The 15,241-nt window shown below is 43.3% G+C and overlaps 1 protein-coding gene across 1 annotated transcript in view; it reads right to left on the bottom strand.

Annotated features, from left to right (window-relative positions):
* The window catches only part of LOC138624354 (corticotropin-releasing factor receptor 1-like), a 50,112-nt gene that overhangs the window by 10,437 nt on the left and 24,434 nt on the right, over positions 1-15,241 (bottom strand). The window contains exons 6-9 of the mRNA XM_069704482.1: positions 9,992-10,098; positions 4,459-4,579; positions 3,615-3,768; positions 1,414-1,474 (exon numbers count right to left, since the gene is read on the bottom strand). Coding sequence (XP_069560583.1) covers positions 1,414-1,474; positions 3,615-3,768; positions 4,459-4,579; positions 9,992-10,098 — 443 coding nt within the window. The remainder of the gene's footprint in view (positions 1-1,413; positions 1,475-3,614; positions 3,769-4,458; positions 4,580-9,991; positions 10,099-15,241) is intronic.

The following is a 15,241-nucleotide window of genomic DNA, read 5'->3' as shown; positions in this document are numbered from 1 at the left end:
CTCTCTGTGTTTTCCCACCAGGTTCTCGGTTTCAGTCCCGCTGGTACCGGCTGAGGATGAAACTCTTCAAAAGAGTTTTCAATCATTTTAGAAATTTCACCCGTTTGTCGACATTTTATTTTGTGTATCTTTGTGGATGTTTTGAATCTGTTTGGAGGCGACTGACAGCTCCTGTATTCTTCTTGCATGTTTTTGTGACGGTTTTACTGTTTTTCATTTTGCATCTAGTTGTATTTGTTTTGAGTCCCTGTCTGGAAACTTTGTGGTATTTTGCACGTCTTTTGCAATCATTTTGATTTGATTTTTTTGCATCTCTTTCTTTGTACAGATTTGCGCCTCTTTGTGGTTATTTTCTAATTATTTTGTATCTTTGTATTTGTTTTGTGTCTGTTTGTGGACATTTTGTGTCTCTGCAGACTCTTGACTTCTCTTCTTGGAGGTTTGGTTTTGGTTTGAGGGCCATTGGCACCTTCTTGTAATTATCTGACATCTTTTTAGGACTGTTTTACATTTCTTTGCAATTGTTTACATCTGATTTAATTTTATTTGTTTGCATCTTTTGTTGTTGTTTCTTTGTTGTAGCTTCGTACAAAAAGGAGCGGCCTCCTTTCCTCCCGGGCTCCTGGGCCGGAGTCGGTTGGCCCTTTCAGAAACTCGGAGCTTTTCAGCATCTTTACAGTTTCTCACCGCTCTCATGTTTTCAGCCACGTTGGGTAGATGTTCCAGCAAGAAGCTCGACAACCAGCTCAGCTCAGCACCAAGCGTTATTTTAGCTAAAAGCAGGTGAGTGTTTGTCTTACGTTGGTCAGGTGGACAGAAACGTGGTAGAAAACACACAGTTTGTGAACTCGAGGCCGAAAAAACATCCATTAAAGCCACTTTAAATTGGGTTTCCAGTCGTTACAGCTGGTTTCGCCCCCGTGGACTCGTTCTCAGCTGCTAACCGGTAAAACAAACTTCTCCAGTTGAATTTCTCTGGCAGCAGGACGGCGGACGCGGGGTCGAACCAAAATAAATCACAGCCTCTACGTTCGTGGTAATGAGGGAACATGTCAGTCACAGCTTCTAATGGTTTCTGGACAAACGAGGAGGCTCGACGGGCACAGACGAAAGGGATACGTGAGGCTTTGGGGTTTTCAGGTTTTTAGTCTGTTCGGGGGAAGATTTGCTGACTTTTTTTCTGTTTATTCAGTCAGAGCACAACTCCAAAGTGCTGAATCAGTTTTACTCTCGTCTAAAGTGAAAACCGTTGGCAGTGCTCGAGTGTAATTAAGAATATTGTACAGGGCCAATGTGATTACGGCGGGCTATAAATAGACATTCATCTTCTTGATGTGATCAGTTTTGGCTTCACCTTCATCCTTTTATAACCGGTGCAAAGAAAAAAAAAGTAGCTAAAAAGAATCGGCTTACTTTTCGTTGTCGTAGTACAACTTCCCGATGGCCCACGCCACGATTATCGGGAACGGTATACCTGTGAGGAGGGAAAAAAAAAAGAAGAAGAAAAAAAAAAGACAAAGTGACAGATTTGATTTCTTTCATCTCTCTCTGCTATTCAAATCACCTAAACATCTCTCCAGGGATTTCCCCGCTGCAATGTCAAATCCTGGTCTCTCTTTTTCGCAGCGCAGCACCGGCGCCTGCCAAAGCTCTGTCAGAAGCAGGCGTTGCGTGCGTGCTGTGATGTGCAGATGCGAGCCAAGACGTGTCAACCGTCTGAATGTTTCTTTGTGAATGGAAGAAAAAGCTGGACGACGGCTGACGGTGATGCGGAGCGATACTCGGATTTACTGACTTATAGAAGTTTAATGAAGCAGACAAACAGCAGATAAATGACACCAACGGGAGCGCGGAGGTCTCGTTTAAGTCTCTGGAAACGTTCCACTTCATTAGCGATATATTCTGTCATTAGTAAATAGTGCCGAGTCGGAGGAAAAACTAAATCTCCTTTTAGCGCCCTGGATTAGGTGAGAAATTCAATTTTTCGTGTTGTTTTTTTGCCCCCTTTCTCTTGTGCCCACCTCGCCGGCTTAATAATAACATTTGCGCTCTCAAAGCCGGGGGAGTCGAGGCGAAAGCAAAAGCACGGAAAATCATGATCTTATTTACTTTTTTTTTTTTTTTTTCACGCGGCGTTCTTGAAATGTGTGCTGCCATCTCCTCTCTTCACGCCGAGCCTTCACACTGCCCCTGGGGGGAAAATGTAATCCAGCTGGCACAATACACCTAATCTCAGCAGCACATAGTTTAGTTTGACAGTGTGAAACAGGGTGTTAGTGAACGCCACACCAATACGTTTCCCAGCTGCCCCGTGGAAGTCCTGCTATCTGCATCAAGTCAACGGCCTCCCGTTGTCGGCCGGAGTCGTATCTGACCTTCACTTACTTTTGACTGAGATCAGAAAATGGATTCTGACAGCGTTCATGTATTAGCTGTCTATAATGTGCACATGTGTGGAGGTCAAGGGTCGAGCTAAGGCTCGGCTAGTTTGGCTGAACATGCGGACAGGAAACGGGAAGAAAACTCTCACAACCTCGTGGCGACCCAACGTGACGTCACCCGCTGGTTTGTGAACATCTGTTTCAAACGCTCGAGTTCGGCATTTTGGGCGTCACTATCTTGTTTTCTTATTCAGCTGGAAGTGATCACGAGCCGGGGGGCAACGAACGGTGGATCCGATTGGAAATCTGAGGACTCTAAGCCCCGCCCACCTATAAACCGGCAAACCTGACTGGACCCCATGCCTGTCAATCAATCAATCAATCAATCAGACACACACCCAAACATACTGCTTTTTTCAGGCCCTAAGTTCTATTTAATCAAGGCAGACTGTCAGAAAACTAATAAGATGGAGTGACTTTAGCTCGTGACACCAAAACGACAAATTTCACACGCTAATGTTACAAGCGTGTAGAAGAATCAACGGTGAGACTTGCGCTAAAAAAAAAAAAAGCTAAAATCCCTCTTTGGAGATGTTCATTTCTGTAGAAACACGGCAGGAGGCTTTGTCCATTTTCACAATACAGTTTACGATCACCACTTTCACCCTGCATTAATGCAATGTCAGCACAATGTGAGTAATAGGAAAGAAAAGAACAAAACCTTGTTCTGACTTGTTAGCCCAGGTTGGTTAGCCCCGGAGCTAATCTATAATTATCCTAAATAACTGCTTATTACTGGTGTATTTGTTGCAGCCTGTTACTAAGATTAAAAAAAAAAAAAAAAGTAAATTAGCCCAAATATTTGTTGTTATGATTAGTAATGGACTTTTTTTTGTTTTTTTTGTGATGCATGAAATCAAGTTCAAGCTCGTTCGCTAAGACTAAAAAAACAGGGAGAAACAACTGGTTTATGAAAGTCCTCATAAAACAACTTTGATGTTTGATGTGGCTTTTTGTGTGCAGATTTAATAACAATAAAACTATGAGTGTTACATGTTGGAGAAATAAATGTGAGACTTTACATAGTATATTCATATGGATTTGAAACGGAATCAACCCAAACTGATTATTAAACAAATAGTTTGGTATTTTGAGAAATGCTTTCGGCCAACATTACATCTTTCAGGTTGTTTAATGAAGCAGGTTGTCGAGGGAAACGCAGCGCGTACGTACACCAGCCGATGCAGATGAACATCCACTTGCGCAGCTTGTCGGTGGAGTAGGTGAGGACGATGGCGGTGTGGAGGTAGCAGCCCTCTCCGAACATCCAGAAGAAGTTGGTGGAGTGGAAATAGTTGAAGGAGGCGGTGACGAGGCGACACCAGACCTACAAAATAAAAAAGAACAGCAGAAGAAACGGTAAAATTTCCAAGCTTGTTTTCACAGCTCGCGTGTTTGCAATATTCTGGTGGGTAACAGCGACCCAACACATTTTACACTTTTTTTGTTTTCCCTTTAATTTTACATCTGTTATGTAAATTTAGCAAAATCAATCACAGATTAAAAAAAAATAGTTAACAACTATATATGTTCAGTAAGTTCAGAGATTGTTCCTGTTGAGCACCAACGGAGGTTTTGATTGAACCTCATGAAACAACCTTAAAATACATGTTCTGGTTAAATTTGATGTAAAACTCACAATTTCATAGGTGTTTAAACTGTGCTAGGTGAAGCAACATTTACTGTCAAATACACCAAATACACAATATTTGCAAGATGTAAAAAAAAAGAAAAGCTGGTGTCATTGTTCTGTATGTTTTTCTCATTATCAACAAATAACCAGCGATTGATAATCGATTCCTGTTGGAAATAAAAAAAAAAACTAAAAAAAACCCTCAACAATGTCCTAAAACAGCAGGTCACAGTAGTAAATTATGCCAATGTTAGGGACTATTTTCAGCTGCGGATGAATACATTTTTGCAGCTCTTGTGAGTATTTCATAGTGATAGTGATCCTGTCACCCAATGTGTCTCTCAGGTGTGTTTTCATAGTTTTTGGAGACGATGTGAGTCGTACCACGTTGCTCTCGTGCACCTCGGGGCTCATGGTCATCTGGACGATGAACCAGGTGGCGTTCCTCAGGATGAAGGCGGTGATCAGGTTCCAGTGGATGATGTTTCTCAGGCAGCGGATGCTCCTGCCAGAACAGAGGAGGCACAAAAACAACTCAGATGTTTATGCTGTTTTTTTTTTTTACATTTCTCCTCCTGCATTCGGGGGAATAAAAAAAAAAGAAAAGAAAAAAGAAAAGAAAGGGGATTATTTAACTGAGAAGAAAGATGAAAGAAATGTATAATGTAAAAGGAAGCATGTGACCAAACTGCTAGAGCAGATCTGAATTAAATATCTCCTTCTGCTGAGTTTAAACCAAAACAATAAACTTGTGGTTTTTTTTTTCCACACTGTGAATGTGTCATGTGAGAAAAACATACAGATGATTAGATGTGATTCATAATCAAGAGATGGAGCCTGAAAGTAACATCTCCCATCACTTCCCCTCAAAGCGCTTCATATGAAGCAACGTTTCATTCCTGCTGTTTGTACTCTTGTTTGTCTCGTCCTGAAATTCGGATGATTTTTTTTTTTTTTTAATGCGGTTAAATAAATCAACCCGAGGACACAATTAAAATCGGCCCTCGTGCCTCGGAGCGAGCACTCGAAAATAGAAACACACACACACACACACACACACACACACACACACACACACACACACACACACACACACACACACACACACACACACACACACACACACACACACACACACACACAGTGAGCGGGCAGAACAACAACAAGCCCGGTCAGTTGAGTGACAGCTGCGCTCGCTGTCACCAGCTGACGGCTTCCTCCTCCACCAACCGTGAGTGACGTGATTTATTTTTCAGCATGCATCAATTCTTAATAGGTGTCACTTGCACTTGGCTTTGTGCTGACTGAGCATTTTCCAGTGACATCATCTTCGTTGGGTCCGTTTATTAACCGAGAAGCTCTGAGGGGAAGTTATCACAAAGAAACGCTTCAAAACTTGTTCATTAAGTTACGTAGAAGTTTAAAAAGAACCAAAAGAAGAAAAAAAATCTTCCTTTTGGCCACAAAAACGAGTTTGTGGTTCGTAAATTGGGTTTATCTCACAAACAAGCGTGATGTCAGTGTTACTGGAGCTGGTTTTGGTGGAACAAAGGTACCGATGCCGTGCTAGAAACACAGAGGAGTCGTATTCATTACGCCGTGTGACCTCACTTCCCTTGGCAACCTGCCGGTGGGGCCGGCGTGGCTATTAATTAAGAGAAGAGCTGAAACCTCCAGCAGACACAGTAAAATACGTTTGACATGTTTTCATCGTGCGTTCATGGATTAGTTGTTTTTCTGTTCACGTAGCTGGAACATACAACTCTTGTTTTTTGTTTTTTCTACAATACTTTACTTGTTATTTTCTATTTCATGCCTTAATGGTATTCTCTTCCAATTATATTATATATAATTTATAGTCTTTTTTTGTTTTGTTTTCAAATTTGACAGAAAATGGTACATAAATATGACAGTCGTAAAAAGTCGTAATAATCGCAGTTCCATTGATAACAAAAACATAAACAAGTCAAAATTACAATTCACAAATAAAGTACGAGACAGATGAAGAAGTGAACGAAAGGATTATGAGAGTACGGAGAGAAAGAACCAACGAAGCAAAACAATAATTAGTTTCATCTAACGAGGCGGGTGAAGGAGGTGAGGAAGAGGAGGGAGGTGAGGAAGAGGAGGGAGGTGAGGAAGAAGAGGGTGAAGCCTGAAAATTAAACCCCGGCTGCATCCCGAGTTACAAAGAAAGGAGCTATTTTGAGCTCGCATGTATTTTCTTGGGTTTTCGCTGACTGACAGTTGAGGTTCAGATGAACAGAACAAAAGATGAAATGTTTTGCTGAGTTCAGGTCAAAGATATTTAGTTGCTGACTTCTGTTATTGGAGCTGCTCCCTCTCAGTTTCAGTCTGTTGGAGGTTTGAATTGTTATTCAGTCGCGGCAGGAAATCACAATCTTGCTGTGAAGTAACGCAAATTCAAGCCGTCTCGTAATGTTTGTGGTTTGTAGAGTTTGCACATTTTTTTTGTGTGCAAAATTCACTTGATTTTTTTCTGCAAAAAAGCGTCAACAGATGAAAGTATTACAGCATGAAATATCCTCAAAGTATATCCTTCAAACTTTACAAATGATGTCGCAAGTTTTTAGAAAGTCTGCTACAAAATTAAATATCACAACAATCAACAATCACACAAAAAAATTCAGCGAAATCCTGGAGGGACCGATTATTTATTTCAAAACTGAACTAACTTCAGGAAGTTGCTAAATATTGATTTAGTTTTTTGTACAAGGATGAAAACGCTTATTTCTGTTGTGAAGTCTGACTCACTTTTGGAGGTACTGCAGTTTTTTGTTTCGTTTTTTAAATCAGTTTAAGGTCGGCTTCATTTTTCTGCCCTGGACGTTGGTCTGAGTTTCTGTACTTTTTGGACCTTTAAGGAAATTCATATAAAGTAATCTTTCAACATCGGTCAGGCACTGACCCAACCGAAGCGTCTCCGGCGACTTACAGACTGTTTTCATTACTGAGCCGACTTGTTTTTAATTCACTTCAGAGGAGCTTGACGCCTGCAGTGGAGCCACTTCTGCAAATATTATTACATTTAAGCAGCAAAAACTGAGAACTCCCTGTAACAATCCTTTAGACACGCCGAGGTAAAAAGAAAAAAAGAAGAGGGATTCTCAAGAGGAAACGACGTTTGGACTTTTTCTGAAAATAGAGATGCAGCGACGGCTCTGATGGCGCCGGATTTATTCTGAGTATCGCCGCTGTTTTGTTCCCCGAGATTTTAACTTCACAAACCGCGAGACTGCGCGCTGCACTTTCAAGCTGTTTGCTGTGCAGGAAAAAAAAAAGGGCATTTAGGTGGGACGACAATGACACATCAGAAGATGTAAATTCAGACGTGTTGAATAATGAATGAAGGAACTGCAGCTGCGGCCGCTCTCGCAGCGTCTCCAGCTGTTTAATAAAGGAAGGAAGGCGTTTGTTTTATTCGGCGTGCGAGCAGTTTTCTGGGAGTTTGTTGGTGACATGCAGGAGAATAAAAGTGAGCGCTGCTTCTCCACGTTGGAGCTCTGACAGTAAGCAGAAGAATCCTCCCGGATGATCCCAGCGGCCCGGACGGGGCTAATTTTCAGCGGGATCGCGGGGCTGAAAGCTTTTAACTGGGAGGTATTACGCCACATTTCATATTCCAGCCCGCCGCTAAGCTGAGCTTCGTTACAGTCGGAGGATTCGGAGGTGCTGATTTGGTTCGACTTCCTGCCGTCAACGAGAACCGTCCCAAGACATGAATCACCGGTGAACTGATAAAACATTCAGGAGTTTCAATGAGTTCGCTTTCAGATTCTGGGTCAGATTTTGGACGAATAACTGAAGTGCAAAGACGGCTTCACGGATATCGTAGTATTTATAGCCAGAAGTGGGATGGCCGAGTCATGACTCCTTCTGTCAGAACGTCCTTGAACTTCACGCGTCTACTGGGATTTATTTGTATTCACGTTTCTGCAGTAGGTTTTCTGTAAGAGGTTGTTGGAGCCGTTCGACCTTCAGGACTCGTTTTACTGCTGACGACCGGTCTGTCGATACGTCCGGGGTTATTTTTTCAGCCCACGTCCATCCGCTCCTCAGCACAGAGCACCAACAATTTGAACTCGTCTAGTTATTATATCGTAGCTTTTCCCACCTCCTAAGCCCAATACACAATTTTAAAAAATGTCGGTCTGAAGTCTGCATCAACAGCTGCAAAACTGTCGGGTCAAATGAACAACTTTGGGCTTCATATCTCGTAGACAGGACTGGCGTGTAATACACCTTTTAATCCACTAGAGGGCACGGTGTCGGTGTCACGTTTTGCCTCGTCAAGGCGTGAATACTATACGCATGTATGACCGTCAAAGGAGGAGGTCATGTGACGCAGTACAAGTCGGGGGTGTTTGGACGAACACGAGTCCGAGAGAAAGCAGTTACTTACTTGATGTAACGTATTCACCGACATGTGACATTTTATAAAGATACTCACGTAAAATTGCTTATTTTAACCCAAACTATGATTTATTTTTTCTTAAACCAGACCACCTATTTTTTTGGTAACGAGGCGGAGCAAAACGTGACACTGACCTGGTGCCCTCTAGTGGACGGACGCGTGTATGACGGGTTGAATAAAAGCGGGAATTAAAGAGTACACAACAGCCCTTTAACAACGAGTCAGCGACGCCACAAATGCCGCCACTCAAACGCTCTGCGAGCCTTTAAAAACAAATGGCGGCCAGTGGTGTTTGAATAACGGTCGGAGGGACCTCCGGGGCGGGAGGGGTTAATTGACTGAATTAAGTGACAGCTCATTGGGCTGCTGCCGGCGTTCCTGCTCTCTCTTTCCCCGTTAGAGTCCGTTCAGGTCGATCGGGTGTAATTATCCTCAGTTCTGGACGGGCCGTGCTCGGATGCAGGCAACTCGGGTTCAGCTAGCTTTTTTTTGTTGTTTTTTTACAAGTCTTCTGCTTCGGTTCGTTTTTTTTTAGCAGAACTAACATACAGAAGATATTTAAAGCTTCAGACCTGCATCACTGTGAGGGAGAATCATGGCAGGGTTTCTGCATTGAGGACATCATTAAAATTGAAAGTGTCATTTTTACAGTGGCAGTGACAGTGTCACACAGAGAGAGAGAGAGGAGGAGGAGGAGGAGAAAAATGCTTCACCCGCCGTTTCCCTTCCTGTAAAAAAAACCCCCGACTCTGCCGGTTCCACGACGTTGAACCGGAGCGCCGGCCTTCCTCTCCGTCACGCCGCCTTTCCCCTCAATGCTTCTCCATTTCATTTCAAAGTCAAGAAGGTGACTAATAAATGCCAAACTCTCCCTCTCTGAGCCTGACGCCATTTTTAGCTGGCCTACACTTGTCCTCTTCCTCCTCCTCCTCCTCCTCTTCCCTCCTCCCTCCTCCCTCCTCCTCCCTATTCCCTCCCTGTGGCCCACAAACACAGGTTCTGCATAAACGCCGTCCTGTAGAGCTCGGTGTGTCTCTCGGTGCCCTTTCACGCTTTTCTCACTCCCCGGGGTGTCTCTGGGATCGATAGCGGGCTGCTGAAGGTGCTAAGACCTTTCTCTCGTTAACACGCCGCCATCCTTCGGTTTGTCAGAGAAACCCTTTCCACCACCGCGTCTCCCAGAAGGCCTCCACAACACTGTTTTGGCTTTCTTTCTGAGATGGGGCCTATTATTCCCATTTGTGGTGGTGGTGGTGGTGGTGGGGGTGGGGGGAGGATGTGCCCTAGTTTTTTTTTTTTTGCGGGCGTCTAAACCCTTTTTACATCTGCGGGATTGAGATAGAGGGATGGTTTCATCCCATGACCAAACGGTTTTTTGAATAAGAACGAGAGGCGCTTTGAACCTCCCGGGATCCGGAGAACACTGACGTTTCTGTCACATCGAGGACGTCTCCGGGATTATCAGCGCGGACCGACACTCACCTCAGACACAAGAAGAGGAAGAAGGCGACGAGCAGCGCCACCATGGAGATGAAGTGGCCCAGGAAGTTTATGATGACGGCGATTTGGTAGTGCATCTTGCCTTTTTTCTGCAGGGAGGAGAAGAAGTGAGACACGAGATGAGTCTCTTCCGATTTACAGAAGTGGTATTATTATTTCAGGATGATAAGAAAGGCTGGAAATCCTCTTTTTATTTTTCCATTTCCGAGGCCCGACTCCCGCTGTGGGTTTGAACAGCGGTGGGTGTTCACAATCGCAGCACAACTGTCCAGATTTCAATTTGAATGCAAATCTGTACATGACTCACAGCTGCACTGTCTGTTCGGCTCAATGAATCTCAGACAAAAGCAGCTGTTAAACTTCTAAGATGAAATAATGACAATAAGTAATGCAACCGCACTCAGACATGAACACGCAAACAGAACTTTTGAAGAATCTGTGTTGATGTTTGGTCATTTTGTGTCTCTTTGTGGTCATTTTAAATCTCCTCGTGATATTTTTGCGCATTTCTGAAGGTATTTACTGTATTTTTGAAGTTATTTGCATCTCTTTGTTGTCCTTTTATGTCTTTCTGCGGTTGTTTCTTTTATCTCGTGATCATTTCATGTGTCTTTGTTGTCATTTTGTGTATTTTGGGGGCGATCCTGCATCTCCATTTGGTATTTGTGGATCTCTGTGGTCATTTTGTGTCTGTTTTTTTATTACATGATTTCTTTGTGGGCATTGATTTGGTGTTTGTGTATTTGTGGGGTCATTTTGCATCTTGTGGTATTTTTGCACGTCTTTGTGGTTATTGTGTATAAGTCTCGGGTCTCTTTGTGGATATTTTAAATCTCCTTGCAGGCCTTTTGCGTAGTTCTTGGCTCGCTTTGTGTCTCTTTGTGGTGTTTTGTTCATTTCATGATCATCTTATGTGTCTTTGTGGTTATTTTTATTGTCACTTTGTGTATTTTTGGAGTCATTTTGGATCTCTTAGTGGTCATTTTGTCTGTGTGGTTGCTTTACGTCCCCCTTGTGTTTGCTTCGCATCTACATGTGGTTATTATTTGATCTCTTTATGATCAGTTTGTGTCTTTTTGTGGTCGACTTTCCAACAGGAGACGTAAACAGAGGTTCCAGGTGTTTGTACCTGATCGTACACTAACTCCCACCGTTCGCTCCTGTAAGAGGGCCGGACAGATTTTGCTCCGTCCCTCCCGGTTTTAAAACGTGAACACTGAGTGGCCTCTGATCACTCACGCATGCAGATGAGGTGTTTGGAGAAGATTTCACGTCGAACACGGAAACATCTCTCCTGTAAATGGGAGCTGCTGTCCAGGACTTCGATATCTATTGTGATCGGATTCCCAGCGCACGGCCGACACTAATCTGCGCTGTAAGTGGATTTATGTAACTGACTGGTGTCTACGCCGAGATTAAACATGGGCATGTTTAATCCCCCCCACCCACAACGAGACACGTCATCTGTCCCATTCACCATGTTCTGGAGCAGCAGTTTCAATCTTTAACTCTTTCTGCAGCAAGCAAACGAGACCAGTTTCTGGAAGTCAACAACGGCGTCCTTTAAAATCCCTCTGATTTTGAATGGACGCTGGTGTGATGGTTTGTGGATTTCTGTTCCAGTCCTGTTTCGATCTACCAACTCTGTGGTTTAAATTAAGCAACAGAAACTATTTGTTTTGGGAGGGGGTGAGGATTGGGGGGAGATCATGGTCATGATTAAGGGTGTAATCTTTTCTCTCAGAATACACAAGCATGGATTTGGATTCTTTTTTTCGAGCTTATTTTAATACAACAGTCACACGTCATGTTTATTTTAAGGAGTTATAAACACGGCCGTAATTATTGATTTATAGTCTCCATTAAATGAAACTTAAAAGACGTTAGCGTGCTTCAAATGTGCTTTTGGGAAAGTAAACACATTCGAATAAAACATAAATTTTCAATGTTGACTTCAAGAAAGGTTTCATTATCACCGTTCTGACACACAAAAAAACCATAGAATTTTACACACTCACTTTTTATATTTTTTTTAGACCATATCAGTTTTTGCTGATTTGCAGGTTCGACAGGATTACAGAGGACCTGTGCACCTGTGTGGGTTAAACACTGATGCATGTGATTGCACTGCAGCTGCACTGCTGTAATGTCTGATGTTATCTACACACTGCGAAAGGTCAAAAATCCTGTGATAAAAATCTCCATTCCTTAAATTTGAAAATGTTCAGTTCCTGTTGAGGATGTTGTTTATTTATTATTTTGTCGACCACATTTATATCAGTGACGGGAGGATAAATAATAGAAAACAGCTCTCCGTGTGATGTAGTGCAGGTCGACAGCAGAACAAACTACATCCTGCGAAACGATCATAAAGATGAGCAACAAAACCGCCAGGGAAGATTTACTGCCGCGTTAGTTTCAACCAGCTGTACCTAATAAACTGGCAGCTTCATGTGTGCTCATCAGGGTTTCTTTTGTTCCGCATGTGAAACAGCACATATATACAATAAAGTCAAATCAAATCAAACCATTAAATCATTTGTTTCAAATAAAATATCAGAGAAAAGATATTTTTTTGTCCTGACAGGTCTCAATAGAAACAAACTACCAGCTGTTATCCTCATCTTTTACAGCGTTGAACTATAAAAGGCGTAATTTTATAGGAAGTGCGACAGAAGGAATAATGAGTGATGACAGAACGAATTAAATTTATTGGAATTTGCTGGTTTTCTGTTTTAATTGATCATAAAATGTGTTTTGATCTTCATAGAAGTAAAGACAAACACACTGTACTTCAGCGAAGAACTTTTTTGAGCACGCCGTCAAACATTCACAGCGCTGGTGGAGAAAGTGAGCGAACCCCTCGGATTTAATACCTGAAAATCTTGTAAATTTCAGATTAATCGTATCAGTGAAATGCTGCTACTGAGTCTAATAAAACAAGTGATGACTCTAAACGTTCTACAGACTTCAGATCATTTATCATCACTGATGAAGCGGACAGAGAAGATTACGCCGCATTTAAACAGCAGGAAAGTCATTATATTGTCTGCTGGTTTTCGCTGCAGCTGTGCGCGGTGCTGCGAGGTGCATGAAATTCTCAGCGGGCGGGCAAGAACTCGGCAGGATATCGGTCATGATATCTGCATATCAGCTGTGGACAACAGAAAGGGAACGCTCCTAACCAAACGGCGACTGTGTCACGTTCAACCAGGCGGCTACCGACGGCGATGTCATCAATTTGTTCGTGAGCCGCCGTTACGAAGCCTCGAGTTTGGATATTGGCCGTCCGCCGTCTTTCCAGTTCGTAGCGGTTTGGAGCAGGAAGTGACCATATATGGACGAGCTGGAGAGGAAGCGAGCGGTGGGAACTGACTCAATCTGATTGGCAAACCAAGCGATACTACGTCCCACCCACCTGTCAATCAAACAGACACCCTCCCAAAAACACTTTTTTTTGTGCCTATTTTTCTATTTAACGACGGGATTATTTTCAGATGGAGCGCCAGAAAACTAATAAGAAGGAGCGACTTTAGCAAACAGCAAAATTGAGAGAAGTTGAATGGGAGTCTATGGAGCCTTTTTGGAGCCAACCTCTAGTGGCACTCGGTGGTATTACAGCTTAGGGTCGTTCCGCGTCGGAAACATAACCACGCCGTTTTCAGTTGCGTTAACGTTTTGCTCGTCAACATGAGACACAAACAGCTTTGATAAAAGTCAGTATTTGCCGCCGTGAGAATGAGAACACGTAGAAATAATTCAGGGTCAGTTGAAATAGATTGTGTGCGTGTTCATAGCTGTAACTTCGAGGACACTCGGACCATATTTGAATTCCAAACGATGCTTCTTACATTGAGTTGAATTATCTCTTGCCACCACGTATACGTACTCGTGTGCATTAATATAGAAGTGAAATAATGTGGATCGGCCCTGTAATAAATCGCACAGCGGCCGGCTCACATTTCAGGACATAAATCATGCAAAAAGGAGACGTTAAAGGGGAGAGGAGAGGAGAGGAGGAGGAGAGGACAGGAGGGGAGGGGAGGAGGAGGACAGCGAGGATAATATAAGACCTGCCCACCAACCAGCCTCGGGTCTCATGTGGGCCAAGACAGAGTCAGAACCAAACCTGACTCTCTCTCTCTCCTATAAGAGCCAACGAAGACACTCAGCGTATATTTAGAGGAAATAATCTCGAGCGAGAGCCGAAAGGAAACGAGAAAGCAAACGTTCTAATAAGATCCACTCGGTTCTCTCGATACGGGCTGAATTTTTAAAGAGAAGCTACTTCGTCACCCCCCCTCCCCCCAGGTGTCAATCACTCTGCTGCTACCGCCTGGTGATTTATTTCACAGCTCATACAAAAGGCAAGAAAAAGAAATAAATCAAACACACATTTGTTAAAAGGTCAGACGCTGTATATCCATCTTCTGCGGGAGATCGATCGGACATCAGAGAGTCTCTGAAGAAACGGGCAAAACGAAGGGTTTGTTTTCTCGTCCTCACAGATCTATAAAGTACAAATGATCATAACGGCGACACTTAATGACCAGAAAAACATGCCTCCGCTGCTCAGACGCCTTTCATATTTCTCTCGCTGTCAAACAAATCCCACGAAAAAACGGACAGTAAATTGATCCGTCTGACGAATATTTTTCACGTTTTCAAAGCTTTGAAAATATTTTTAAAAAACACCACACGGACTCACGCTGAGGTTTTAATCTGAATGAATCCACTCTGCCAGTTGTTAATTCACTATTGATTTACAGGTATGAGGTTAAAGCAGCCACAATTTGTACGTTGGGAACGTGTCACTGAGTCAACATTGAATCGATCGCGTCTCCGTGATATTTTCTTTCTTCTATTTTGAGTTAAATGAGGGCTTCATGAGAAACCGTCTCACAGAAAGCCACGGTGACATAAATATCCATCCATCGATTTTCTGCAGCTTATCCCGAAGTCTGGTCGTGGTGGCAGCCGGCTGAGCCCAGACGTCCCTCCACCCCCTCCGCCCCCTCCCCACCACCCGCCGGTGTTTGCCAGCTCCTCCGGGGGGATCCAGAGGCGTCCCCCGGGCCAGATTTCATGTATAATCTCTGCAGCGGGTTCTGGATCCACCCCAGGGCCTCCTACCAGTTGGACGGGGCAGAAGGACGGCGCCCAGGAGATGCGATGCTCCGAATTACCTCCACTGGGTTTCTTTTAATGGAACGCAGCAGCAGCTTTACTCTC

The sequence above is a fragment of the Brachyistius frenatus genome, unplaced genomic scaffold, assembly GCF_029030835.1.
Source record: "Brachyistius frenatus isolate BFR_SWC_R1_liver_20210118 unplaced genomic scaffold, ASM2903083v1 Contig_51, whole genome shotgun sequence".
NCBI lineage: Eukaryota > Metazoa > Chordata > Actinopteri > Embiotocidae > Brachyistius > Brachyistius frenatus.
This window is presented reverse-complemented; position numbering and strand designations above follow the sequence as displayed.